The 27,676-nt window shown below is 44.9% G+C and overlaps 1 protein-coding gene across 2 annotated transcripts in view; it reads right to left on the bottom strand.

The window, feature by feature from the left end:
* MIB1 (MIB E3 ubiquitin protein ligase 1) overlaps window positions 1–27,425 on the bottom strand; it is a 110,462-nt gene extending 83,037 nt beyond the window's left edge. Inside the window, exons 1-3 of one of the 2 annotated variants that reach the window (XM_040354055.1) lie at window positions 26,989–27,425; window positions 18,196–18,367; window positions 14,404–14,533 (exon numbers count right to left, since the gene is read on the bottom strand). In XM_040354055.1, coding sequence (XP_040209989.1) covers window positions 14,404–14,533; window positions 18,196–18,367; window positions 26,989–27,217 — 531 coding nt within the window. In that variant the 5' untranslated portion in view covers window positions 27,218–27,425. The remainder of the gene's footprint in view (window positions 1–14,403; window positions 14,534–18,195; window positions 18,368–26,988) is intronic. The other variant, XM_040354054.1, reaches the window with a different exon arrangement.
* Window positions 27,426–27,676: the final 251 nt, after the last annotated feature.

Raw genomic sequence — 27,676 nt, 5'->3', positions numbered from 1 at the left:
ACTAAGCAATTCTTACACGTAAATCACTAACACAATAATGTAACTAAAATATCTAGCTACTTTGGCTGAAAGATCAAATAATTTGTACATTATTAAAGCCTTGTACACACTACTAGCTTTTTATCGTTCAATCCAGCAGGTCAGAGCCACCATACTAACAATTCAATGTTGGTACAGCCATCTCCCCTGCTGTGCTATTGTGTTTTGACAGGGGGTCGTCCCAAACACTCCAATAGGAAACCAGTTGGCAGACCTTTTTCGGACATGACCCTTTGGCAACCAGCTGCCATACACATGGGCCAAATGTTGGCTGGTTTCTATTGAAGCGGCTGATGCCGCAAGAAGATTCAGCATGTGTGTACTAGGCTCAATTGTCCTCGGATTCAGAAATACAGAAAATTATAAGAACCCTGATGTGCAGGAGATGCGTTTGATTAATTCTCAAAGGCACCCATACGCATCTTACAAAAACAGGTTTATTCTCAGGCACTAAATTGCACTGATAAGCTGCAAACTGAAAGCGCTGGTCGTTGGCAGTAAAGCACTGCTCGTTTTTGCTTTGCGCCTCTTTCGGACGCTAGCGAGTGCTTTTAACCCCAAAGAAGGGGTTAAAAACTCCTGTGTTGCGGTGATTTCAAAGCACTTTTCAGGCGCTTCGGAAGCACTGCCTATTCATTGTAATGGGCAGGGGCGATTTGGGAGTGCTGTATACAGAGCTCCCAAAGATGCTGCTTGCAGGATTTTTTCAAACGTCCCGTAAGCGCACCATCCATGTTTGAAAGCACCCATTGCAGAGAATGGGAGGCAGTTTTCAGGTGCTTGAAATAGCACATTTCAAGCACCTGAAAAATGCCTGAAAACTGCCTCAGTGCGAAAGAGTTCCAAGTACCATTTCAAACTGCAGCGATGACCAACATCGGATGTGAATCACATGCGATCTCTGTTCGATGGGATATCAGCCATACTGTGGGAGGTGCTTTTACTTGATTACATAGACAGCAAGTCATTCTGGCTCTCTGCTGGATGATTGGCGAGTGCCGGCGGACATCAAGTCTGTAATTCTCACAGATCTGCTCCTGCTGTGTATAATTACAGCAGGAGCAGGGCACTGCCGACGACACACATGTGCTCCCCCCATCCAGAAATGTCGGATCACCTACTAGGTAAGTGATCCAGCACAGCAGAGCCACCTTGCGGTCTTATATGCAAGTTATACGATCGGCAAGCGGTTAATAATTCATTGGTAATACTGAATGAGCAGCACAATATTTCTGCACGTCCTAGCATCAAGATAATTGGGTGGAAAAAAAAAATCAAAAACAATAGTAACAATATATTGGAAAAAATTGATATTAGAGAACTGGTATATCAATATTCTGTATAAGTGTTGTACAGGACACCAGGGTTGGGTCCTGGACAGGTGCTATACAGCACCACTATTTGGGCTATGGTCCCTTTAAAGAGCTGTGAGAGTGTTCAGGGGGGTCACCCAAAATGGATGAGGGATTCCCGGCGTAAGAGTTAATCCAGAGAGGACTGGCTCACAGTCCTCTCTGTCTTGATAGAGTCATTTGGGGCCCGGAATTTCTGAGGCTCTTAAGTGCTATTCGGGTGGGAAAGAGCCTCCACCCCTGACCACTGGGAGCCAGCACACAGGGAGTTAACACTTTTAGAGAACAGCTCATAAAACAGGAAGTGGCGCTGGAGGTGTGTGGAGGAGTATGGGGTTTGCACCTGTGAAGATGAGCTGGCAGTCTGCTGGGAGCTGTTAAGAATACAGTGAGGACTGTTGAAATTCGGGGGCGAAGACCCGTCTACAAACAAACTGTATGTGCTTTTGTTTGGACTTATTTTTGTGCTGAAGACAAGCAGACTTTTATTTGATGCTGAAGCTAAGCGGACTTTTGTGTTATAGTTTTCCCTGTGTGCTGAGCAAAGCCTTATTTTGGTTTGTCTGTAAATAAAGTATTCCCCCCCCCCCCCCCAAACGGTTTATGCACTTAATCCTACTGAGCTATAGATTGCCCCCAAACTTTACAGTGTATACTTCTCTACACACAAATGTTAGGAGCGTATAAAAGAACAAAGGAGTGGTGGTACCCTCCAGGCATAAGATGATTTTAGTTCATTATTTGCATTTATTTTTTTAAAGGTGAACACCTGAACCCCTCCTAATTGGAGGGAAGGGGCACCCCCCCCCCATCCCTTCTCACAGCACACAGGAACACAGCAGAGGATGTCAATCACAGGCTATGTGCTGGAGCTCCCCCCCCCCCGGCACCTTTTTTCTCGTGGTATCAGAAAAAACTGTCAGCAGTAGGGTTGCACCAATGCCGATACTAGTATCGGTACAGATACTGAGCATTACTTGTGCAAATGCTCCGATGCTTGACCCGATACCTGGCCAGTCAGGGAAGATCGGTGCGGCGAGTTACAAGCACCAATCTCCCTATATAGATTTCAATAAAGCAGATGACGGCTGCTTCTTTCTTCTCCCCCCCCCCCCCCCCTTCAGCTTTATTGAAAACTATACTGGGAGGTCGATGCTTGTAACTCGCCACACCAATCATCCCCAACTGTGCCCTTCTCTGTGTTCCTCCAGGTCCCCTTCTGTGCTCCTCCACCGCCCCCTCTGTTGCAAAACTGTCAGGTTGGAGAGCGGAGGAAGCAGTCGGTAAATCTGTCATTTACCGGCTCCTTCCTTAACTGAGCATTGTAAACTTTGTTTACGATGTCTCAGTTTATGAATGGAGAGGAGCCCGTCTCCTCTCCATTCATCTTCAGTGCAGCTGAGGCTACAGAGAAAGGGACTGTGAAATATCTGTCCTCAGTCCCCTTTCCTCTCTCAAAGGGGAGATGCTTGGGGGGGGGGGGGGGTTTAAACCCCCAATATCTCACCAAAGCCCCCCCTCCCGGGCTGTAAAAAAAATTTTAAAATTGAGATCTACCTATATATATATATATATATATATATATATATATATATATATATATATATATATATATATATATATATATATATATATATACACACATACACACACACATACATATATATATATATACACACACACACACACACACACACACACATACATATATATATACACACACACACACATAAAATTATCTTTTTTTAGGTTGAAAAAACACTGACCCCCCCCCCCCCTTAAAATAATGAATTGTGAAAGATATAAATAGTAAAAAAAAGAAGAAGAAAAGAATAAAACATTTGTGACCCAGTGTCATCAGTGCTGCATATTAGTGCAACGGTCACAAAAAAATAAAATAAAAAAGTATCACTATCGGTGAGTACTTGAAAAAAATAAAGTATCAATACTTGAATTCGGTTTTTAAAAAGTGGTAACGGCGGTGCAACCCTAGTCAGCAGTGACCCATGCAGATAGAGGCAGCACACAGAAATGACGCTTAGTGCTTTGCCAAGTACACACTATACAAGGATATGCCGTTTTCATATTTCATGACTGAGGTTTACAACCATTTTACTGTTTGCAGGGTTAGCACAAGAAGATCATATTACAAGTTTGACTTCCGACAGGTAAAGGTAGATCTGTTTCAATAGATAAACTCAAAATGCCTTCTAATTTAAATGTGGCTTTATTTTTGTTGGTTTACTTAGCAATGGAATACCTAAACTACTACATTTGCTTAGCAAACACACAGGGAATGGGCAGTCAGATGTTGGATATTGAAAATTTGCATTTCAATGAACATTATGTGGCTAACCAATAAAAGGTTGAGTCAGCTAGTTCAAAGGCCTCTGTAGTTGTCACAATTACACACCATATGCCACTTTCACCCATTAATGGTCACAGCTAGTGAAAGGGTCACACAAAGCATGAAATGTATTCATACATATGAAGTCAAATGAAAACACAGCATAAGGAGCACACTTCCTCTACCCTTTTATTTCAAGCTTCAAGCCAGTCTCTGAACATGCAAATCATTTCAAAAATACAAAAACCTATGGGCCAGATTCACGTAGGGCAGCGGCGGCGTAACGTATCGTAGATACGTTACACCACCGCAATTTTTCATCGGAAGTGCCTGATTCACCAAGCACTTGCGATGAAAACCTACGCCGCAAGGCGGGCCAATTTAAATGGGCGTGTGCCATTTAAATTAGGCGCGCTCCCGCGCTGGACCTACCGAGCATGCTCCGTTTCCGAACTCCTGCCGTGACATCATTTTTTCGAACGGCGACGCGCGTAGCGTAATTCCGTATTCCCGGACGGCTTACGCAAACAGCGTTTTTTTTTTTTACATTTCGACGCGGGAACGACGGCCATACTTTATACAGCAATACGATGGCTGTGTAAAGTTAAGGCACCAAAAAAAACGACTAACTTTGCGACGGGAAACTAGACTAGCGGCAAAGTAGCGAACGCGAAAAACCGTCGGGAATCGCCGTAACTCTTAATTTGCATACCCGACGCTGGTTTACGACGCAAACTCCCCCCAGCGGCGGCCGCGGTATTGCATCTTAAGATCCGACAGTGTAAAACAATTACACCTGTCGGATCTTATGGCTATCTATGCGCAACTGATTCTATGAATCAGTCGCATAGATAGAAACCGAGATACACCGTCGTATCTGCTCTGTGAATCTGGCCCTTTGTATGTATAAATAAAATGCTCATCTTAAAGTCCAACTCCAGGAATTTAAAAGTGGTATTAAACCCAATAGCCTCCTGTATTAGTGTGCCTCCACTCTGGATGACAGCAGTATTGTCAGTCTGGGACAGGGGGGAGTCATGTTAGATGTACTAGCTGTTTTGGATACACTATCAAAATGAAGCCACACCAATTCTCACTGCAGTTACAGCAACTGTTTTTTTCTTTGGGAATAAAGAGGAATAAATAAAATTGTTATCACCCCTGTCAGTGTTAAATGGTTTGCCTCAACACTCTGCTACATTTGCTTGACAGCATGTTCTGTTGAAAAGCAACAGACTTACTGGCTGGATCACCAGATAAAAATAAATAAAGGAAAGCAAGCCTGAAAAATAAAATTAATGCAGCCATCATATCAAAGAATTGGTAAACAGCAATAAATGTATGCTTTTGGGTTTAAAGTGGATGTAAACCTGATTCATGAAATTTGAGCTGGGCACACAGAGTGCCTTGTGAAAGTATTCGGCCCCCTTGAACTTTGCGACCTTTTGCCACATTTCAGGCTTCAAACATAAAGATATAAAACTGTATTTATTTTTGAAGAATCAACAACAAGTGGGACACAATCATGAAGTGGAACGAAATTTATTGGATATTTCAAACTTTAACAAATAAAAAACTGAAAAATTGGGTGTTAAATTATTCAGCCCCTTTTACTTTCAGTGCAGCAAACTCTCTCCAGAAGTTCAGTGAGGATCTCTGAATGATCCAACGTTGACCTAAATGACTAATGATGATAAATAGAATCCACCTGTGTGTAATCAAGTCTCCGTATAAATGCACCTGCACTGTGATAGTCTCAGAGGTCCGTTTAAAGCGCAGAGAGCATCATGAAGAACAAGGAACACACCAGGCAGGTCCGAGATTCTGTTGTGGAGAAGTTTAAAGCCGGATTTGGATACAAAAAGATTTCCCAAGCTTTAAACATCCCAAGGAGCACAGTGCAAGCGATAATATTGAAATGGGAGTATCAGACCACTGCAAATCTACGAAGACCTGGCCGTCCCTCTAAACTTTCAGCTCATACAAGGAGAAGACTGATCAGAGATGCAGCCAAGAGGCCCATGATCACTCTGGATGAACTGCAGAGATCTACAGCTGAGGTGGGAGACTCTGTCCATAGGACAACAATCAGTCGTATACTGCACAAATCTGGCCTTTATGGAAGAGTGGCAAGAAGAAAGCCATTTCTTAAAGATATCCATAAAAAGTGTTGTTTAAAGTTTGCCACAAGCCACCTGGGAGACACACCAAACATGTGGAAGAAGGTGCTCTGGTCAGATGAAACCAAAATCGAACTTTTTGGCAACAATGCAAAACTTTATGTTTGGCGTAAAAGCAACACAGCTCATAACCCTGAACACACCATCCCCATTGTCAAACATGGTGGTGGCAGCATCATGGTTTGGGCCTGCTTTTCTTCAGCAGGGACAGGGAAGATGGTTAAAATTGATGGGAAGATGGATGGAGCCAAATACAGGACCATTCTGGAAGAAAACCTGATGGAGTCTGCAAAAGACCTGAGACTAGGACGGAGATTTGTCTTCCAACAAGACAATGATCCAAAACAAAGCAAAATCTACAATGGAATGGTTCACAAATAAACATATCCAGGTGTTAGAATGGCCAAGTCAAAGTCCAGACCTGAATCCAATCGAGAATCTGTGGAAAGAACTGAAAACTGCTGTTCACAAACGCTCTCCATCCAACCTCACTGAGCTTGAGCCGTTTTGCAAGGAGGAATGGGCAAAAATGTTGGTCTCTCGATGTGCAAAACTGAGAAAGACATACCCCAAGCGACTTACAGCTGTAATCGCAGCAAAAGGTGGCGCTACAAAGTATTAACTTAAGGGGGCTGAATAATTTTGCACGCCCAATTTTTCAGTTTTTTTATTTGTTAAAAAAGTTTGAAAGATCCAATAAATTTCGTTCCACTTCATGATTGTGTCCCACTTGTTGTTGATTCTTCCAAAAAAATTAGTTTTATATCTTTATGTTTGAAGCCTGAAATGTGGCAAAAGGTCGCAAAGTTCAAGGGGGCCGAATACTTTCGCAAGGCACTGTATATCTGCAGTGTTTTCTTATCTCTCTTCAAAGCCCTATGTCCCCATGGCTTTCTCCTGTCATCAGCATAACTTATGACAAGTTCTCAGACACACGTGATAAAACAAGCCTGAATTTTGTTTCAGGGTGGGTGCTATAAATAGATTAGCAGAAAGCTGCTCTACTCACAGAACAGCTCTGAAAGTCTCTGCCTATGTGGAGGGAGGTGTGCGTGCCTTTCTTCCAAATCAGCCCTCTCCCTGTGTAATCCAACATTACACTGCTACTGCTGAATGAAAAAGTGAAAATTCTAACATGATGTGCACTTTCTAAACAGCATATACAGTGAGGAAAATAAGTATTTGAACACCCTGCTATTTTGCAAGTTCTCCCACTTGGAAATCATGGAGGGGTCTGAAATTGTCATCGTAGGTGCATGTCCACTGTGAGAGACATAATCAAAAAAAAAATTCCAGAAATCACAATTTATGATTTTTTAACTATTTATTTGTATGATACAGCTGCAAATAAGTATTTGAACACCTGTCTATCAGCTAGAATTCTGACCCTCAAAGACCTGTTAGTCTGCCTTTAAAATGTCCACCTCCACTCCATTTATTATCCTAAATTAGATGCACCTGTTTGAGGTCATTAGCTGCATAAAGACACCTGTCCACCCCATACAATCAGTAAGAATCCAACTACTAACATGGCCAAGACCAAAGAGCTGTCCAAAGACACTAGAAACAAAATTGTACACCTCCACAAGGCTGGAAAGGGCTACGGGGAAATTGCCAAGCAGCTTGGTGAAAAAAGGTCCACTGTTGGAGCAATCATTAGAAAATGGAAGAAGCTAAACATGACTGTCAATCTCCCTCGGACTGGGGCTCCATGCAAAATCTCACCTCGTGGGGTCTCAATGATCCTAAGAAAGGTGAGAAATCAGCCCAGGACTACACGGGAGGAGCTGGTCAATGACCTGAAAAGAGCTAGGACCACCGTTTCCAAGGTTACTGTTAGTAATACACTAAGACGTCATGGTTTGAAATCATGCATGGCACGGAAGGTTCCCCTGCTTAAACCAGCACATGTCAATGCCCGTCTTAAGTTTGCCAATGACCATTTGGATGATCCAGAGGAGTCATGGGAGAAAGTCATGTGGTCAGATGAGACCAAAATAGAACTTTTTGGTCATAATTCCACTAACCGTGTTTGGAGGAAGAAGAATGATGAGTACCATCCCAAGAACACCATCCCTACTGTGAAGCATGGGGGTGGTAGCATCATGCTTTGGGGGTGTTTTTCTGCACATGGGACAGGGCGACTGCACTGTATTAAGGAGAGGATGACCGGGGCCATGTATTGCGAGATTTTGGGCAACAACCTCCTTCCCTCAGTTAGAGCTTTGAAGATGGGTCGAGGCTGGGTCTTCCAACATGACAATGACCCGAAGCACACAGCCAGGACAACCAAGGAGTGGCTCTGTAAGAAGCATATCAAGGTTCTGGCGTGGCCTAGCCAGTCTCCAGACCTAAACCCAATAGAGAATCTTTGGAGGGAGCTCAAACTCTGTGTTTCTCAGCGACAGCCCAGAAACCTGACTGATGTAGAGAAGATCTGTGTGGAGGAGTGGGCCAAAATCCCTCCTCCAGTGTGTGCAAACCTGGTGCAAAAACTACAAGAAACGTTTGACCTCTGTAATTGCAAACAAAGGCTACTGTACCAAATATTAACATTGATTTTCTCAGGTGTTCAAATACTTATTTGCAGCTGTATCATACAAATAAATAGTTAAAAAAATCATACATTGTGATTTCTGGATTTTTTTTTTTTTGATTATGTCTCTCACAGTGGACATGCACCTACGATAACAATTTCAGACCCCTTCATGATTTCCAAGTGGGAGAACTTGCAAAATAGCAGGGTGTTCAAATACTTATTTTCATCACTGTAAAGATTAAGACAGCCGAGATACATATAAAACCTATGTAGGGAGATTTGTTTCATCCCTGTGCATCATCTGAGGCTGTTCATTTCACTGGGTATATGTGAGGGTTAACATCTACTTTAATATTTTTTCTTTTAATGTACCCTTGCAGTGGGGCCTCCCCACATGGAAAGGCCTGAACTTACCATACACTCAGTCCTTGAACCCACCCCCTCTTCCCCAAGCTCTGGTCTGTGGGCGGAGCCTCCATGTAATGTACAATACATGGACATTACCCTGTTTTGCACGTTAAGAAGGCTAGAGCAGTGTTTCTCAATTCCAGTCCTCAAGGCACACCAACAGGTCATGTTTTCAGGCTTTCCATTATATTGCACAGGTGATTTGATCAGTTTCACTGCCTTAGTAATTACCACAGCTGTTTCAGGGCTGTGGAGTCGGAGTCGGAGTCGAGGAGTCGGAGGAAATTTTGGGTACCTGGAGTCGGAGTCGGCAAACAATGCACCGACTCCGACTCCGACTCCTACTAAATTTAGATTGGAATAAAAAATAAAAAAAAGCAAGTTTAAATGTCCCAATTCACAAAAAGTTATAATTAATGACTTCTCTACTGTAAGAATAAAGACCAATGCATGCAGTGCCTCACGTAACCGCAAAACGAACAGGTTAAGTGACCGTGAATAAGCGCGCTTTTCATGTGCTTCACTATATGGCACGCAACGCACAATTAGGAGCTGCAATACTTATACTTTCCATAGTGTTGTGTTCTGCTTTTACAGGGAACGCATGTTAGAGAACCAGTAAGTGTCCAAATAAAAAAATTCCAACAGGAGTTTTATAAAGCACTAAAAGAAGTTGAAAAGTATGATCGCTCATCAAAACTTACTGTTGAAGAAGCCATCCTTGTTTATCCAGAGATCGTTAGTGATGTGGCCAGAATAGTTACTGCAATGCCACCCACCCAAGTCAGTGTCGAAAGATTATTTTCAGCCCTAAAAATAATAAAGTCTGACTTAAGAGCCTCTATGAAAGAGGATCTGGCAGAGGCAATTCTCTTCCTTAGAACTCTACATTGAATTGATTTGCATTTGCTAAGCCTAGAACTACATTTCAAGATTAATATAAACCATTTCTAGGTTTTACAGATTTTGTTTCATTATAGATAAGCTTTGTTTTTGTTCTAAAACAACCAAATAATGTGGTTTGTATTTTTGAACTGGTAAAGATCCTGTTCCTGATGTTTATGCCTGCTGCTACTATCCAGCCACTTGATTGTTTTCATTGTGTTTGTCTTTTGCTTAAACTGTGCAATACAGTAGACTGTTGGCTTCCCAGACAGTAGTCCTGTGGTAGGTTGCGTTTCTTTCCCTCAAGGAATGTATAAAATACATTCGCATATTAATACAGAGGAGTCGGAGTCGGAGGTACATAAAACCGAGGAGTCGGAGTCGGAACATTTATCTACCGACTCCACAGCCCTGAGCTGTTTAATCTAAAGGAAATCCTGAAAACATAACCTGTTGGTGTACCTTGAGGACAGGAATTGAGAAATACTGGGCTAGAGTGTGGCCAGAGCTGGTCACAGCTTAGGGTGCATTCACACCACGATTTTGTCATCCTTTTTTTACTCACGATTTTTGCTTTTAAATCGTCCAAATCTGTATGGCAAAACGGATCCATTCACTGCCATTCATTAATTTAGGTCCCCAAGTGCATCCGATTTGATCCGCATACGATTTGATACGATTTAAAATCGTATCAAAAAACGTGTTTGCCCACGATTTTTGGTCCCGATTTAAAATCGTATTACAATCGGATGCGGATCAAATCGGATGCACTTGGGGACCTAAATTAAATGAATGGAAGTGAATGGATCCGTTTGCCATACGATTTCAAACCTACAATCGTGAGAACAGCAGGAGAAGTGAAGTGACAGCAAGCGACAGGAGAACTCTTCTAGTTCTCATTGTGCAGGTCATTGGGGACAGTAGCAGCAGCAGGAGAAGTGAAGTGACAGCAAGCGGCAGGAGAACTCTTCTAGCCCTCAGGGAAGATGAAGCTGATCTCTCCCTGGAGGACAGTCTATGATTGCCATGTTCGGCAGAATAAGCAGGACCATCGTTGTAGCGCCTGGTAATGACTTTTCCACTTTCTCTGCTGCTACTGTCCCCAATGACCTGCACAATGAGATCTACTCCGGGCTACTCATGGTGGGAAACACAGGACCCCCTCTCCGTTCACAGCTGGATTCTCAACACACAAAAAGTGCCCAAAAAGTCTGCAGGGTGACAAGATATTCTCCGCTAACGCCGCCAATGTACTAAAGAGAACTGCTGCGATAAAGGTAAAACATTTGCCATGCTAATACAGTATTCCCTGCAGCCACAGAACTAAATTTTCCGTTTAAAAATACAATTACAATAATCGGATTTTTACTTCATTTGACAACAGCAGACTTTTATGGTTATCTATCTCCAAATGTTCTTTTTTGTAATTAAAATACAGTGATCAGCCGTAAGGATTTTGAAGCTGTTTCAGTAGTTCCGATATAAAATTCTGCAAAAATGTTACTTTAGAAGCAAGTACATTTAAAAATACAATGTTACAATGTTTATTGAAATTGTACTTATTCCAAAGGCAACATCTTCTCATTTACAGCCAATAGGGTGATAGCTCAATGTAAGTTTTGGGAACTTTGGGAAATGTATAAGCAGAGGGTAGAGGGATATATATTCTTAATTTATTTTTTATAAAAAAAAACAAGCGGAGTGAAATTATTCAGTGAATTTATACATCAGATCGCACAAGTCTGTGAAAAAAAATCAATGACTGTTTGATATAATGTTACTAATGGGAGACAACACAAATTACTAGGAACGGATTTGTTGGGAACCAGTTTATTGTATATTATGCTACAGAAAGGGAAACCTTGTTCTAAAAAAAAAAAAAAAACCTACATTATTTAAAATCAGGATCCGATTTTTTTTGACATACGATTACATACGATTTTGACAGATACGATTCCATCCGATTTAACGGTCCGTTTTTCGGATGGAAAAATCGTGATGTGAACCTAGCCTTACAGGACACTTCTAGACATAACAAGCATATAATCCTTGAAGTTCAGGAAGGAAAGCGGGGGGGGGGGGGGGGGGGTGTAGCCAACTGCAAGGGTGAAATATTTTCAACTCCTAGAGTTAGGTTTTTAACTACTTCAGCTCTAGAAGATTTACCCCCCCCCCTTCATGACCAGGCCATTTTTTGCTTTAGGTACTTTTTGGCAAAAGTTAAACCCCTAAATGTCAACAAATACAATACAGGCAGCTCTCACACCTGAGCGTAGGGCGTTCGGTCGTTTTTTCAGGCGTTTTTTTTCGGGCGTATTCATGCTTATTTGCGCGTTTGCATACAGCGTCGTGCGACGTTTTTGTACTTCGGCGTTTCTTATTTTAGCCAATAGGAAAAATTATCATCTTTTCATCACTTGTTGCTATGTTGGTAGATTTTTTTTAATCTTCTGCATGGGCGACAAGTTCTATTGATTAAAGCGACGAAACGCCCATAGCAAACGCCCGTTGTCGCGCGATACGCTCAATACGCGCGTTTCCCATTACTTTCTATGGGGGAAAAAAACGCTCAAACGCCGCTGTCGCGCGATTCGCGCGACAAAAAAAGGTCCGGGACTTGTTTGAGCTTCGTGCGACAGGCGTTTGGGCGTTCAGGTGTGAACAGTCACCATAGGGAATAATGTTAATTCTCCCCTCTGGCGTTTGTGAGCAGTGCGCTTCAGGCGTAAAAACGCCTAGGTGTGAATGGGGCCTTAGTAACAACTGCAACATTGACCTGCATTGCATTACAATACAACAGAACACAGGTCAATGCATGTAGAACTCAGCATAACGCAAGTAAAGAAAGCCAAGTTTGCTTTGTGTTTTTGTCCCTTACAAACACCCATACCAGCAGCCATCTTTGGGGGACTGGAGAGTGAGGAAAATAGCAGTTGCTTTCTGTCAGCATGTCAGGACTTTGTAGCCCGGCACATAAAATCCTGTACAACACCCAGCAAAAAGATTACAAAGATAAGATCAGATCTTAACGCACTCCTTCGCTGACCCATAGGATGTGATGTCACAGGAAATCTTGCTAAATGCAGTGCATTGCACGAATCAGCGTGTTAAAACATGCAGAAAAAACGGGTGGAATTGTACATCTATTTTCCCTGCATTTTATCGCAAGTCAGGGTGAATTCAGCCTCAACGCCACCCTCTCCTAAGCTAGATATTTTTCACGGCTCATTAAAGAACGAAAAAAAATAATAATGTGTTTTAATTCATTTTGTAAAGTTTTTGTTGAATAAGCAAATGAAAAGGAAAAACATAATTTCTGACTAATTTTGCTATGCGTTGTACCAAAACAATAAAAGCTGGTGTGAGAATAAAAATTAGAGATGGGTGAGCGGTTTTGCCAGTACATTCACCGAACACCACATTTTCAGGGTGTTTCCCCCGATGAACACCCTGCAATGCACCGAGTTCTGCACAGTGCATTCTGCACCATAGCCCCCCCCCCCCCCCCCCAGTATCCATACCAGACCCCTATTCGGACATGCAGCCTGGTAGGTCAGGAAAGGGGAGGGGGGGGGGTTTAAGAGAACGGCCACCCTCCTCAACCATAACCAGGCCACATGCCTTCAACATGGGGGGTGGGTGCTTTAACTCCTATGTGAATGAGTATCGGGTACATAGTACCCCTACCCTTTCTCCAAAAAAATTCTAAAAGTAATAAAAACACAAGAGACAGTTTGACATTTTCTTTATTAAAAAAATGTTTAAAAAAAATAAAATAAAAAAAGTGACCTTCGATATGTAAATCCATTGTCAATCACACTACTCGTCGACCCGAAAAACAAAACAAAAGTGCTCCCATCTCCTGGGAGGCCTCCCGCTGAAAGCCTCCTCTGTGCTTTGACATTTCTTGTATAGGTAACGGACGGGGTGACCTAGCTACGTCACATGGTGGCCCCGCCCCCACAGGATGTCACGTGCCCTGTATGCACCAGTCCGTGATGTCAGAAGGGGGCGGTGCCATCTTACTTATATAAGAAATGTCAAAGCACAGAGGAGGCATGTTTGGCCCATTCTTAGAAACTTTACAAATCAGAGAAAAAAGGAAAAAAAAAAATATATATATTTGCGTAATACACCCAGTTTTAAAAAGTTCCAGGCTTTTTTATGTTTCTTGAAAGTCAGCAGCTACAAAAACTGACTTTTAATAAACACACACTTACCTGTCCCACAAACCAGCAATGTGGTCACTTGAACCCTCGGTTCTCTCCCTCCCTTCTCCCCAGCGCTGGCATTACAACTGTGGGCAACCGGCTGTGATAGTTTGCGGCTTCACAGCTGGGTGCACACTGAGCATGCGCAAGCTGCGCTGCACTTCCTTAATGGTCGGGCAATCTTCTAGGACCTGTGAAGTATTCCAGAAGATTGCAGGGAGGGAGAGGAAACTTCCGGTCGGGGGCGGGAGAAAATTAGGTACCCGCTTCCCCACCAAAAAATGTACATGCCAAAATGTGGCATAGGATGGGGGGAGGAATGTTTAAAGCGGAAGATCCCCTTCTGGGTGTAGCTCAGCTTTAACCGATTAACATAAACATAGGTTCTTGCTATAGCCTGTTGTTCAGGAATACTCAATATTTTCAGTATTATAATTCTCACCTTGCCTCGCCTCCCATTTCCGCCATCTTGGTCTTCCCACTGCCAGTCCACTCCACGTACAACTCTACCACCAGCAAAAATTCCCCGTGCTGTTATTTTTTTTGACTTGCGCCGGGATTCCAAAAGCACACTGAGGGTTAAAGAAAGAATTTCCAACTGATGAGTAAAGATCAACATTAGACAAACAATTTTGTTTCATCATGGAGAGAACAGAGAAGGGTTAGAGTCAGATTTTTATTGCTGCCTATATCCTTATTTTAGATATTGCTCTTCATTTGCTCTTTCTCCCAGGATTGGATGGGTGATCTGTCTATCAAAGTTTCCCAGACAAGGGGGAGGGGCTGTATATGACGCGCGCGGTGGGGAACACAGCTATTGAATTGAAAGCTGTAATGTTCTCCACGGTTTGAAAAAAAGCGGCTCCGGCTCCTCTCCTACCCAGCACAGATTGGCTGCAAAGTGGGGGGACGGGACTCCCGGCTGCAAAGTGGGGGGGGGGGACGGGACCCCCGGCTGCAAAGTGGGGGGGGGGGACGGGACCCCCGGCTGCAAAGTGGGGGGGGGGGACGGGACCCCCGGCCGCAAAGGGGGGGGGGGGCCGGGACCCCCGGCTGCAAAGTGGGGGGGGGGGACGGGACTCCCGGCTGCAAAGTGGGGGGGGGACGGGACTCCCGGCTGCAAAGTGGGGGGGGGGACGGGACTCCCGGCTGCAAAGTGGGGGGGGGACGGGACTCCCGGCTGCAAAGTGGGGGGGGGGGGACGGGACTCCCGGCTGCAAAGTGGGGGGGGGACGGGACTCCCGGCTGCAAAGTGGGGGGGGACGGGACTCCCGGCTGCAAAGTGGGGGGGGGCGGGACTCCCGGCTGCAATGTGGGGGGGGACGGGACTCCCGGCTGCAAAGTGGGGGGGGACGGGACTCCCGGCTGCAAAGTGGGGGGGGACGGGACTCCCGGCTGCAAAGTGGGGGGGGACGGGACTCCCGGCTGCAAAGTGGGGGGGGGCGGGACTCCCGGCTGCAAAGTGGGGGGGGACGGGACTCCCGGCTGCAAAGTGGGGGGGGGACGGGACTCCCGGCTGCAAAGTGGGGGGGGGACGGGACTCCCGGCTGCAAAGTGGGGGGGGACGGGACTCCCGGCTGCAAAGTGGGGGGGACGGGACTCCCGGCTGCAAAGTGGGGGGGACGGGACTCCCGGCTGCAAAGTGGGGGGGGACGGGACTCCCGGCTGCATTGGTAGACATGGGCAGGCTGCATTTTTGGGCACGGATAAAGTTGTTGTTAATATTTATTTTTATAACTTAATTCTGCATAAGATAATTAAAGTGTAATTTCATGAGATTTATGAGGACGGGTCTAGGGGCGGGATTAGGGGGCGGGACATGGTAGGGGTTGGGCAGGGCAACAGGTGGCGGGTATGCCTTGAGGCCTGGTTAGTAGCTCAGGACTTGAAATGTTGAGCCCTGGAAAACATCAAAAATGTTTTAACTAAAAAACAAATTATAATTTTAAGAAAAAAAAAAAAAGGTAATTTTTGAAGATGATGGCAGCAGCACATCCCCTCTTCCTTTGACAACACTCTGTAAACATCTGGGAAATGAAGAGACCAGTTGCTGGAGTTTTGGGAGAGGAATGTTGTCCCATTCTTGCCTGATATAGGATTCTAACTGCACCACAGTCCTGGGTCGTCAGGCATATTTTTAGTTTCAGAATGCGCCAAATATTTTCAGTTGGTGAAAGGTCTGGACTGCAGGCAGGCCAATTAAGCACCTGGACTACTCTACTAGGAAGCCATGCTGTTGTCATAGATGCAGCAGTTTAGCATTCTCCTGCTGAAACATGCAAGCATATGCTGCTCTAAAACCTGGATATATATTTCAGCATTGATGGTGCCTTTCCAGATGTACAAGCTGTCTATTCAATATGCACTAAGGCACCCCCATACAGGCTTTTGAACTGATGCCATTAACAAGCCCTCTCCTCTTTAGTCCGGAGGACATGGCGCCCATGGTTGCCAAAAAGAAAGTCAAATCTAATTGGTCTGGCCCAGAACAGTTTTCCTTTTTGCAGCAGACCATTTTAAATGAGCTTTGGCCAAGAGAAGACGTTGATGTCTCTGGATCATGTTCACATATGGCAGGGATATGCAATTAGCGGACCTCCAGCTGTTGCAGGACTACAATTCCCATGAGGCATAGCAAGACTCTGATGCCCCGTACACACCATCACTTTATGTGATGAAAAAAAAATGACGTTTTTAAAAAACGTCACTTTAATTGACCGTGTGTGGGGGAAAACGTTGTTTTATGTCTTCTAAAAAACGACCAAAAAAAATTGAAGCATGCTTCAATTTTATGTGTCGTTTTTCAAAACGTCAACTTTTACTTCACAGAAATTGACCGTGTGTAGCAAAAACGTCGTTTAAAACAACGTTTTTTCACCCGCGCATGCCCAGAAGCTACTTATGAAGCGAGCTTCAATGGAAAAGCGTGGTGAACGTAACCTCGCTTTGCTAAAACATTGTGAGAAAAACGATGGTGTGTAGGCAACTTCGTCTTTGAAAATTGAAGTTTCAAAAACGTCATTTTTTACTTCACAGAAAATGTCGTTTTTTTTTTCATCACATAAAGTGATGGTGTGTATGCGGCATATGAGCCACAGGCTTGACACCCAAAGGCAGAGGCTTGATGGGACTTGTAGTTTTGCAACAGCTGGAGGTCCGCTAATTGCATATCCCTGACATATGGTTTCTTCTTTGCATGCTAGAGCTTTAACTTGCATTTTTGGATGGCACAGTAAACTGTGTTCACAGAACAGTCATTTTTGGGAGTATTCCTGAGCTCATGCACTGATGTCCACCACAGAATCATGCCTGTTTTTAATGCAGTGCCGTATCAGTGCCCGAAGATCACGGGCATCCAATATTGCATTTTGGCCTCGTCCCGTGCGCACAGAGATTTCTCCAGATTCTCAGAATCTTTTGATATTATTAGGGTTGTCCCGATACCAGTACCGGTATCGGGACCGATACCGAGTATTTGCGGGAGTACTTGTACTCGCGCAAATACCCCCGATACCTAAATAGAATACTTCCCCCCCCCCCCCCGCTGCATCGCGCCGCCGCATCGAAAGCCGCCGCATCGCACCGAAGCATTTGAAAGCCGCCGCATGGGTTAAACGGCCTGCGGGAACATCACAGCTTTAATTTGAATAGCTGTAGTGTTCCCGCGCGTATAGACACTTCCCCTTGCTCGGGATTGGATGGGTGATCTGTCCAATCCAGAGCAAGGGGGAGTGTCTATACGCGCGGCCAAAACAGCTATTCAAATGAATGCTGTGATTTTCTCCATGCGGCGGCAAAGGTATGGGGGAAATGGCTAGAGGGACATGGCTGCATATGTGAGGGACATGGCTAGAGGGACATGGCTGCATATGTGAGGGACATGGCTAGAGGGACATGGCTGCATATGTGAGGGACATGGCTAGAGGGACATGGCTGCATATGTGGGGGGACATGGCTGCATATGTGGGGGGACATGGCTGCATATGTGGGGGGACATGGCTGCATATGTGGGGGGACACATTTAAAAAAAGTATCGGTATTCGGTATCCGCGACTACTTGAAAAAAAGTATCGGTACTTGTACTCGGTCCTAAAAAAGTGGTATCAGGACAACCCTAATAGATGCTATATTTTTTTATTTGCTATGTTTCTCACACAAAAGTTGAGTTACCCTTTATGGACAACTATCAAAAGTACAATCGTCCAAGTGCAAACCCTCTCAAAACTGTACTTACCGTTCACTTCCTGGTGTAGTGATTCGATAAAATCGATGCCTCAGATGATGCTTGTCTCCATGATAACACAAAGTGCATAGATCATAGTTTGTGCACTCGGCGCACTTCCAACGGATTCCAATGATTGGTTGCTGTCTACATGTATCACACATTGTCCCATCATGTTTGACACCTTAAAAAAAATATATATAATTTCAATACATGATGGATAGACGTTTTTTAGCATTAAAGAATTAAAAAAATAACAATGTGTTTTGTATAAATAAAAGGAGCAGAGAGAAATAGATGGTCCAGCCAGCCACATTCTAACCAAGTTATTCATCTAAAAACCCCTCGGCATTAAAATGACTCAGAGTCAAACACACCAAAAGAAATTACAAATAAACGTTACTCATATTAGGCTTCTGGCGATGTTAAATGCATTTACTGACAAGTAGGAAGGTGAAGGGGATCAATCTGTATGCATTTTATGAGCATCATATCTACATATGGAAAGAACATTATCAAGTCCAGCTGACAAGTAGCTGTAACAAGGAAAGTTGAGTGCATGTGCTCAGCGTCATATAGAGGTTGTCTTTGGGAAATAGACGTATAAGTGCTGCCAGCATTGCTGCAGAGGTCAGCCTGTCAATGCTCAGACCATACGCCACACAAGATAAACCCATTTGGTTTAGAATAGATGGTGTCAAGTGTGTGTTGGCAACCAGGTGAGGAGTACAAAGACAAGTGTGTCTTGGCTACAGTGGAGGGAGTTGTCAGGTCACCTGTGGCCAGGTGACAAGTGCACCCCATTGGGGTCAGGGATGCACCACAGGGTAGTTAACCCTATAGCCGACTTCTATCGGAGAGGAAGCGTGAACCCAAGATTCCCCAGGGCACGGGGACTAAGACCCAGCTTTGTGTTCACCAGAGCCTCTAGTGGTGAGGATGGCCTTCGCCGCAGCTGGATCCAGGTCGCGACCCCTGGGATCCCCTAGGTCACGCTTCGCAGGGAGAGGGGAAGCAGCAAGCAGGACAAGCGATAGTGATGGGTAAGCCGAGGTCAGGGCAACAGGCAGACAAGGGTAACCAAGGGACAGGCAAAAGGTCAGGGTCACAGGCGAACAGGAGAAGTCAGGGACGAGCCAAAAACGGTACACAGGAAGGTAATTGTAGAACACTGCAGACAGGAACATAAGCTAACAACACGGTTGAACAGCACTGCAGACCTGTAGTGCAACAGTTAATATAGACTTCCTGGGATGGCCTGGGTGGGGCCATACAGGAAGGAGAAGTGATAAAAAGGGAACCAGAACAGAGTCAGACCTCTAATGAACAGATACAGGTAAGCTGCCAGACTTTATTGCATATCCATGACAGGATTAATAGCGCCTGCACAGTGGCGCTTCGGCAGTGCTGCTCGCTGACTTCAATGGGCAGAGCGTTTAAGGAGCGGTCCCGCAAGCACACCACTCCAGTGTGAAAGCACTCGGACTTTCACACTAGACTGACAGGAGAGGCGCTATTTTACGTAAGGCACCTCAGTGTGACTGTGGCCTTACTGTCAAAAGGGAGGTTTACATTCCTTGCGACAGCAATAAAAGTGAGAGTTTTTTTTTTTTTTTTTTTTTTTTAAAGGAACAGTGTAAAAATAATAAAAAAATATCAATAAATGTGCCATTTTTTTTTTAATTCAGCACAGTGTATTTTTCCCCAAAAAATTGCGTTTGAAAGATCACTGCGCAAATACCATGAGACATAAAATATCGCAACAACTGCCACGTTATTCTCTAGGATTTGCAAGACAAGCAACATTTTTTAATACATTTTGACTTGATATACAAGTGATGTCTTGATATAAGAGTAGCGTCATGTCACAACTGAGTACAAAAGAGAAGATAGGCTCCTCCAAGTGCAGCAATATGGTTACATTTAATGAATGTACAACAGCAACATATTTGCTACACTTAGAGGCGCCTCTCTTCTCTACTTTGTAGCTCTGGATTTCTCTTCTAAGCCCCTTGTGGATGGACATTTTATGGTTACACATCCGATCACATTCCTATAATCTTTTTATATGGACTATAAACTGAAAGACCTATGAAAAAATGGTTGTGGAATGAATCATTTGAGTTTCTATTTTTTCTTATGGGAAAATTTGCTTTGATATACAAGCGCTTTAGATTACAAGCATGTTTCTGGAACGGATTATGCTCCCAATCCAAGGTTTTACTATATCTATACCAGGGCTCAAAATTTCAAGCCCTGAGCTACTAGCCAGGCCTCAAGAGTTACTCGCCACCAGTTGCCCCACCTAATTCATACACTGCTCCACGCCTAATTGCGCCCCTAAACACGCCCTTGTAGATTATCTCATGGAATGACACTGTTAAATGTTTTATGCAGAATCAAGTTACACAATTAAATATTACCAAAAACAACTTTAACAAAATGGGACAGGGCACTGGGGACAGACCAGAGGGACAGGGCACTGGGGGCAGACCAGAGGGACAGGGCACTAGAACTGGATCTCTTCCCCATTCTCTTGCTGTCTCCTCTGCAACTCCCATCCATCCATCCTCTCTCTCCCTCTCCTATTCATCTCATCATCAGGAGCCTGTGTGTGCGGCTCCACGCTGCACAGCCGTTGACACCATAGCACAGCGCACATTGACACTGCACAGCACACATTGAGACCAGTCTGCTCACAGTGCTCAGGCTGAACTGCTGGACACCTACATAGAGCACAAGGAGAAGAAAACTGCACAAACTGGAAGGCTGCCACTCTCATGTCAGGGCAACTTTCAGTGAGCGCTGCACTGCCTACCTGGGACACCCCGAGTGGTAATTTTCGCAATCCTTCACCTAACTCATTACTTCCTGCTCCCTGCTCTCTAGCAACATTGGTCGGGGCCTGGGGGGAGGGGGGCAGGCTCAGAGAGGTCATACTGTTAGGTCCCATGGCTTAATGAGAATTGTAAGGGGAGCACCTGTGTACTGCTCTGCCTGCGCACGGCTCACCAGACTACTTTTCCCGAGCATGCACCTTTCCTCTTCGGCCGCCAATCGCATCGGGGCTCTAAGTGTAGGCACAGATTGAAGGGACATTGGTCATGCAGCCCTGTCATCACTCGCCCCCAGCTTAAATCCACTCGCCAAATGCTAGAAAGCATCTTTGGAGAGGAATCTATGGTTAGTGTTCCTGTCACATATAAAAGGAATTGGTGTTCCTGCACTTGCACTAAGGCCCCTTTCACATTGGACCGGGTGGCGGTATATCGCCGCTAAAAATATCGGCGCTCCATAAAGGGTTACGGGCGGGGGGGTTCTGGTGATTGATGAGGGGGTGGGTTGTGGCCAGTCTGGGGGTGGGAGGGGGGGCATGGTAGAGCGTAGAAGGTCTGGAGGGATGCTTGAGTGTGTGTGTGTGTGTGTGAGAGAGTGTTGAGGGTACTGTTCTGTACCTATTGGGTAGCCCTACTAGACATGGGGATCTGTGGTAGGTGGCCACGTTTGGCCCTTGGGGACTACCCCGAAACGAAGGTTGTTCTTGTTCCTCCGTTGAGGGACGGGGTTAAGTACTTTGAGGGAGGGAGGTAATGTTGACAAATATGTGATGGTTGAACTCTGCCAATTTTGTACTGATTAATGTACCTTTACCCCTTTTTTGATGATTGTAAATGCAGAAAACTAATAAACAAAGTTTTAAAAAAATAAATAAAAATAGCGGCGCTATACCGCCGGGATCGCCGCGGGAATCGGCCGCTAGCGGTGCGGTATTAACCCCCGCTAGCGGCCGATAAAGGGTTAATACTGCCCGCAATGCGCCTCTATAGGAGGCGCATTGCGGGCGGTATTGCCGCGGTTTTCCATTGTTTTTAATGGGAAGGAGTGGTGAAGGAGCGGTATACATGCCGCTCCTCTCACTGCTCCAAAGATGCCGCTGACAGGAGATTTTTTTCTCTCCCGCCAGCGCATCGCCTCAGTGTGAAAGCCCTCGGGCTTTCACATTGATTAGGCAGTGAAGGAGTTTTTCAGGTGGTATAGCAGCGCTATTTTTAGCGCTGTACCGCCTGAAAAACTCCTCAGTGTGAAAGGGGTCTAAGAGGTATTGTGCTATACATAGGTTGCATCTATATGAGAATCCTGCATTGTAGAACCTGACACCATCACACATCTGATCTGCCTTATAGGCAAGGAATATTTTCTGGTGCAAAACGAAAAGCACCCATGGTAAAAGCCATGCCCTTAGAACTTAGCTGCCATCTCTGTATAACAAGAAGTCCAAGCCTTTACTAAATTTATTAACAATGCAGCAAGATTGCACCAATGTTTTGCAGACTGTTTCAAACAGAGCTCTGGATAGCAGAAAAACTTTACAGGGCATCTAATCCAGTCTCACTCCATCCAAAACCACACAAACTACTGTAAGCAAGTATTTTTGAATGCACCAGACTGATTGGCCCTTTCTTCCAAATATGTATAACACTATAAACAGATGTTCTGATACAAGTATATCTGTCAATATTATACAAATAAAAAGGACCATTGAGATATACTGATGCTGAATAATGAAAACTGGAAGAACAAAAAAAAAGCAGCTACATAAACCAAAGTTTCTGCTCTTAGGTTTTAATCCACACAACAAAAATGATAGTGCCTTAAAAAAAGAAATGAAAAAATATATATAAAGTTTATTAAATGAAAACAAATTCATATCAAAAACACTCAAAGAAAAATAAATACCATAATAAAATTTTAAAAAAAGATAGCGCCTTTGCCACTGCTTTTTGTCCCATAACTTGTGTCACATAAAGGAGTTTAAAAAGATTTGTCAGATTCTCATTTCTGTGCCCACAGCGTCCCCAAATTATTCCACCATTAGACAAAGAATGACATCACTGCTGACAGCCCTGATAGCTGCCAAATGATTGGTCGTTACAATTTGAAATGAACCAACTGCTCCAAGAAAGCCATGTGACAGCTGCTCATTAAATTGTATAGAATCAATGAATGAATGAAAAGCACATAAGCTGCAGAAGCATCCAACGCATTTTATGGATTACTATTCTTGCATCATCAACATTAATTGCCAACTTCTTTCATTTAAAAAGGTACATTTAACCAAATTCCATTTCAGTCATTCTCCATTTATTTATTTTCTTTTAACGCTAGAAAAAGTTATACATTTCCTCACCTTCCGCAATAAGTGAGCAGAACACAGATTTACAAAATAAAAGCTTGGGCCAAACACTCCAGACTCCCAAAATATACTTTGCTTACTTCTTACATTACAAGGCCACACCATACTCCTGTTTAAACATCTACTTTTTCAGACGTAAACAAGCGCCGTGCATTCTTCAGTAAATAAACATCTACTTTTTCAGACGTAAACAAGCGCCGTGCATTCTTCAGTAAACAAAATTAGAAAAATCTGCATCGTATGTATTTGCGCACGTTTTTGTGCATTTTCGCGCAAAAACGCATTCTCGTTCTGCACAGTATGCAAATTGGCATTTTCATACATTTGCACACATGAGGTGTAAATTACTGACCAAAAATGTAGATTTTTCAAAAAAAATGTAACTGAAGAATGCACAGCGCTCGTTTACGAACCCGTGTACATAGGCACATTACAGTTAAAGCAGAACTTACGCTTTTCGGAACCCTCCCGCCCTCTGGTGTCACATTTGCCACCTTTCAGGGGGAGGGGGGTGCAGATACCTGTCTAAGGCTCCATTCACACTAATGTGTTTTTGATGCATTTTGCAGGGACATTTTTTAACATGGTTTCCTATGGAACATGTTCACATCAATGCTTTTTTGTGCTTCTGCGTTTTTAGAAAGAGTTGGGGCCTTTTTCCCGCAAAAAGCAGCATTTTGCATGTAATAGAATTCAATGGACCCACATCCAAAACGCAAGTACCGTGTTTTTACAGCGATTTGCTTTTTTGTTTTTACCCGTTTATAGCTGGTTGTTAAAGGAAAGGTAAAAAAAAAAAAATTGGGGCTAAAAAAAAAATGTATAAAAAATAAATAAAAACACAAATCGCGGTAAAATCGCATGTAGATAAATGCAGCAAGCACCGCAAAAATCATCAAAAGAAACATGCATAGGTGTGAATCGAGCCTCAGACAGGTATTTGCACCCACTTCCGGGCATAGACTCCCATGTGACTAATACCCCCCCCCCCCCCCCCGCTGTCTCCTGGGAAACACACTGGTCCCAGGAGAGAGCGAGGACAAGTGACAGCGTGCCGCGCTACTCGCGCATGCGCAGTAGGGAACCAGGCAGTGAAGCCGCAAGGCTTTACTTCCCGATTCCCTCACCGAGGATGGCGGCGGCAGCATTTGAGAGACGAACGATTGCTCTGCCTCGTCTGCCGAAATCACAGACGTGCTGGACAGGTAAGTGTCCATTTTTTAAAAGTCAGCAGCTGCAGTATTTGTAGCTGCTGGCTTTAAAAAAAAAAGGGGTGGACCTCCACTTTAATTAATTGGGCTCTATTTTAGCACAGTAAAAAAAAAAAGGGTACTGTTTTTTTCAAGCTGCAATGTGCGAGAGGCCTAATGTGCATTTCCAGTGATGGACTGCCTAAGGGCCAATTCACTCCAGTGCGTTGATCTGCGTTTTAGCACATCAATGAAAGGACATATGATAAACTAAAAATAATAATTTCCAATGTGTCCTATTCACCATAAGCTGAGGGAGGAGCCAGGAGCACCAAAAAGGGACCCGAGAAGAGGAGGATGCGGGCTACTCCGTGTAAATCCACCCCACAGGGCAGGCAAGTAAAACGTTTGTTATTTTTAACATAAAAAAGTGAGACTTTACAATCACTTTAAGAATGTGGCCCAGCTCTGCTGATTGTCATCATCCAATCATGCACAAGCAAATATCTTTTTTTCATTTTTATTTTCCTTGCACCTGATTGGGCAGTTGCACTGTGCTGGGAACTGGACTAGCAATACTGAAGATGTGCAATGACAGAAAAAAGTTAAAGCCGTGTTCCAGCCGCAATTTTTTTTAGTCAGCAGCTGCAAACACTGTAGCTGCTGACTTTTAATAAGGACACTTACCTGTCCAGGGAGCCCGCTATGTTGCCCCCTGAGACCGATCTGCCCATGAGATCGGGTGCAGGCGCCGTCATTGTAACTAAGTGAAACCGGCTTCACGCTGGTTTCCTACTGCGCAAGTGTGAATCGTGTTGCGCTTTCTGAATAGCCCGGTCACGTTTTGGGACACACACATAGGTCCCAGAAGGGGGGGGCAGGAAGAATTGACGCACTGGGCCGCGGCTGAGCTACATTATGTACTTCAGAAAAGGTAGGAAAGAAAGAAAAAATAAAAATAAATCATTATCCAAAAACTAGGGGTGGAGATGGCCTTTCCTTTCAGTTGTAAAAGTGGCTGGAACTTCCGCTTTAAGATTATTCTGTCAGAGGGTCACATCTGACATCGGATTTTTGCAGGACAGAATACTCCTGTCAACATGACTTTATAAAAAGGACAAACGTTGTGCCTATAAAACCTACTACAAAATAATGCAGGTATAATAAAGATATGCCATACAAATATGAATTTATGTTACACCCACTTTGATACAATGTTTACATGAGAGAAAGCTTGTGTGACCAGACCTGCAGCCAAAGGCCTAACATTGGATTACTAGAAATCACCATCAATCTTCAGTAACAGGATATAGACTGCAAACCAGGGGATGGTGCACCAGGACCCTCCATAGTGTCAGCTGAATGTTTATAACATAGCAGATCCCAGTGCTGGCACTTGATCCCTCTATATAGCAGATCTCAGTGCTCCTGGTGCCTCCAATAAAGCGGATCCCAGTTCTCCTGATTTCCCTGTGTAGTAGATACCAGTTCTCCTGATTTCCCTGTGTAGTAGATCCCAGTTCTCCTGATCCCCCTGTGTAATAGATCCCAGTTCTCCTGAACCCCCTGTGTAGTAGATCCCAGTTCTCCTGATTCCCCTGTGTAGTAGATCCCAGTTCTCCCGATTTCCCTGTGTAGTAGATCCCAGTTCTCCTGATCCCCCTGTGTAGTAGATCCCAGTTCTCCTGATCCCCCTGTGTAGTAGTTCACAGTTCTCCTGATCCCCCTGTGTAGTAGATCTCAGTTCTCCTGACCCCCCTGTGTAGTAGATCCCAGTTCTCCTGACCCAACCCCCTGTGTAGTAGATCCCCGTTCTCCTGACCCAACCCCCTGTGTAGTAGATCCAATTTCTTCTGACCCAACCCCCTGTGTAATAGATCCCAGTTCTCCTGATTGCTTGTGTAGTAGATCCCAATTCACCTGATCCCTCCTGTGTAGTAGATCCCAGTTCTCCCGACCCCCCTGTGTAGTAGATCCCAGTTCTCCCGACCCCCCTGTGTAGTAGATCCCAGTTCTCCCGATCCCCTGTGTAGTAGATCCCAGTTCTCCTGATCCCCCTGTGTAGTAGATCCCAGTTCTCCTGTGTAGTAGATCCCAGTTCTCCTGTGTAGTAGATCCCAGTTCTCCTGTGTAGTAGATCCCAGTTCTCCTGTGTAGTAGATCCCAGTTCTCCTGATCCCCCTGTGTAGTAGATCCCAGTTCTCCTGTGTAGTAGATCCCGGTTCTCCTGATCCCCCTGTGTAGTAGATCCCAGTTCTCCTGTGTAGTAGATCCCGGTTCTCCTGATCCCCCTGTGTAGTAGATCCCAGTTCTCCTGTGTAGTAGATCCCAGTTCTCCCGACTCCCCTGTGTAGTAGATCCCAGTTCTCCCGTTTAGTAGATCCCAGTTCTCCAGACCCTACCCCCCTCCAGTGGTCTTACCGGTGGGCGCACTGTCCAGTATCCGGAGGTCGTAGGCCCCGGAGCAGCGATAGTTGGCGGCGGTCCCATTGTCCCAGACCACCACCACCTCCTCCGGGCTCTCGAAGCTGCGCACGGTGCCCACATGTCCCTCTCCGCCATCCTGCTTCCCCCACTTCCAGTCCGGGCCCCGGGCTACCCTGGCCCCCACTCCTTCCACCATGACCCGGTTATTGCGGGAGCCGCTCATTCCCCGGGAGGGGTTCAGGGACCGAGGGCCCGGCCGCCTGTCTTTCCCCCGGTACCGGGGTTATGTAATGCGGGCTCTGCGGGGCAGCTCTCCTCCGGTACGGCGCTCCAGTCCTGGAAAATAAACTTTCCCTGAGAGAAGAGCAGGCCAGTGATCCGGGCCCCGATACCAACAGCCCAGCGCCACTGAGTCTGCGCAGCAGCCAGAGAGGCGTGGGAACCCCGGCGCGCCCCCTGCCTCAGGAGACGGCAGCGCGCCCGCGCTGATGGCAGACTTCGGGAGCGCGCGTGGCTGTGTGAGAGGCCCGGGCGGGCGCCTCGGAAACGTCTGAGCTTTTGTTGTGTCTTATCTGTCCTCTCATTACAATGGAGGCTTCATGGCATTCAAATGGTCACAATAGGCCGCATTTCACCGAACAAAGAACATTTCCCTCATTTTTTACCATCAACCTTCACAGTA

This window comes from Rana temporaria, chromosome 5 (assembly GCF_905171775.1).
Source record: "Rana temporaria chromosome 5, aRanTem1.1, whole genome shotgun sequence".
In the NCBI taxonomy this organism is placed as follows: domain Eukaryota; kingdom Metazoa; phylum Chordata; class Amphibia; order Anura; family Ranidae; genus Rana; species Rana temporaria.
The sequence above is the reverse complement of the archived record's forward strand: the minus strand, read 5'-3'. Positions and strand labels throughout refer to the sequence as shown.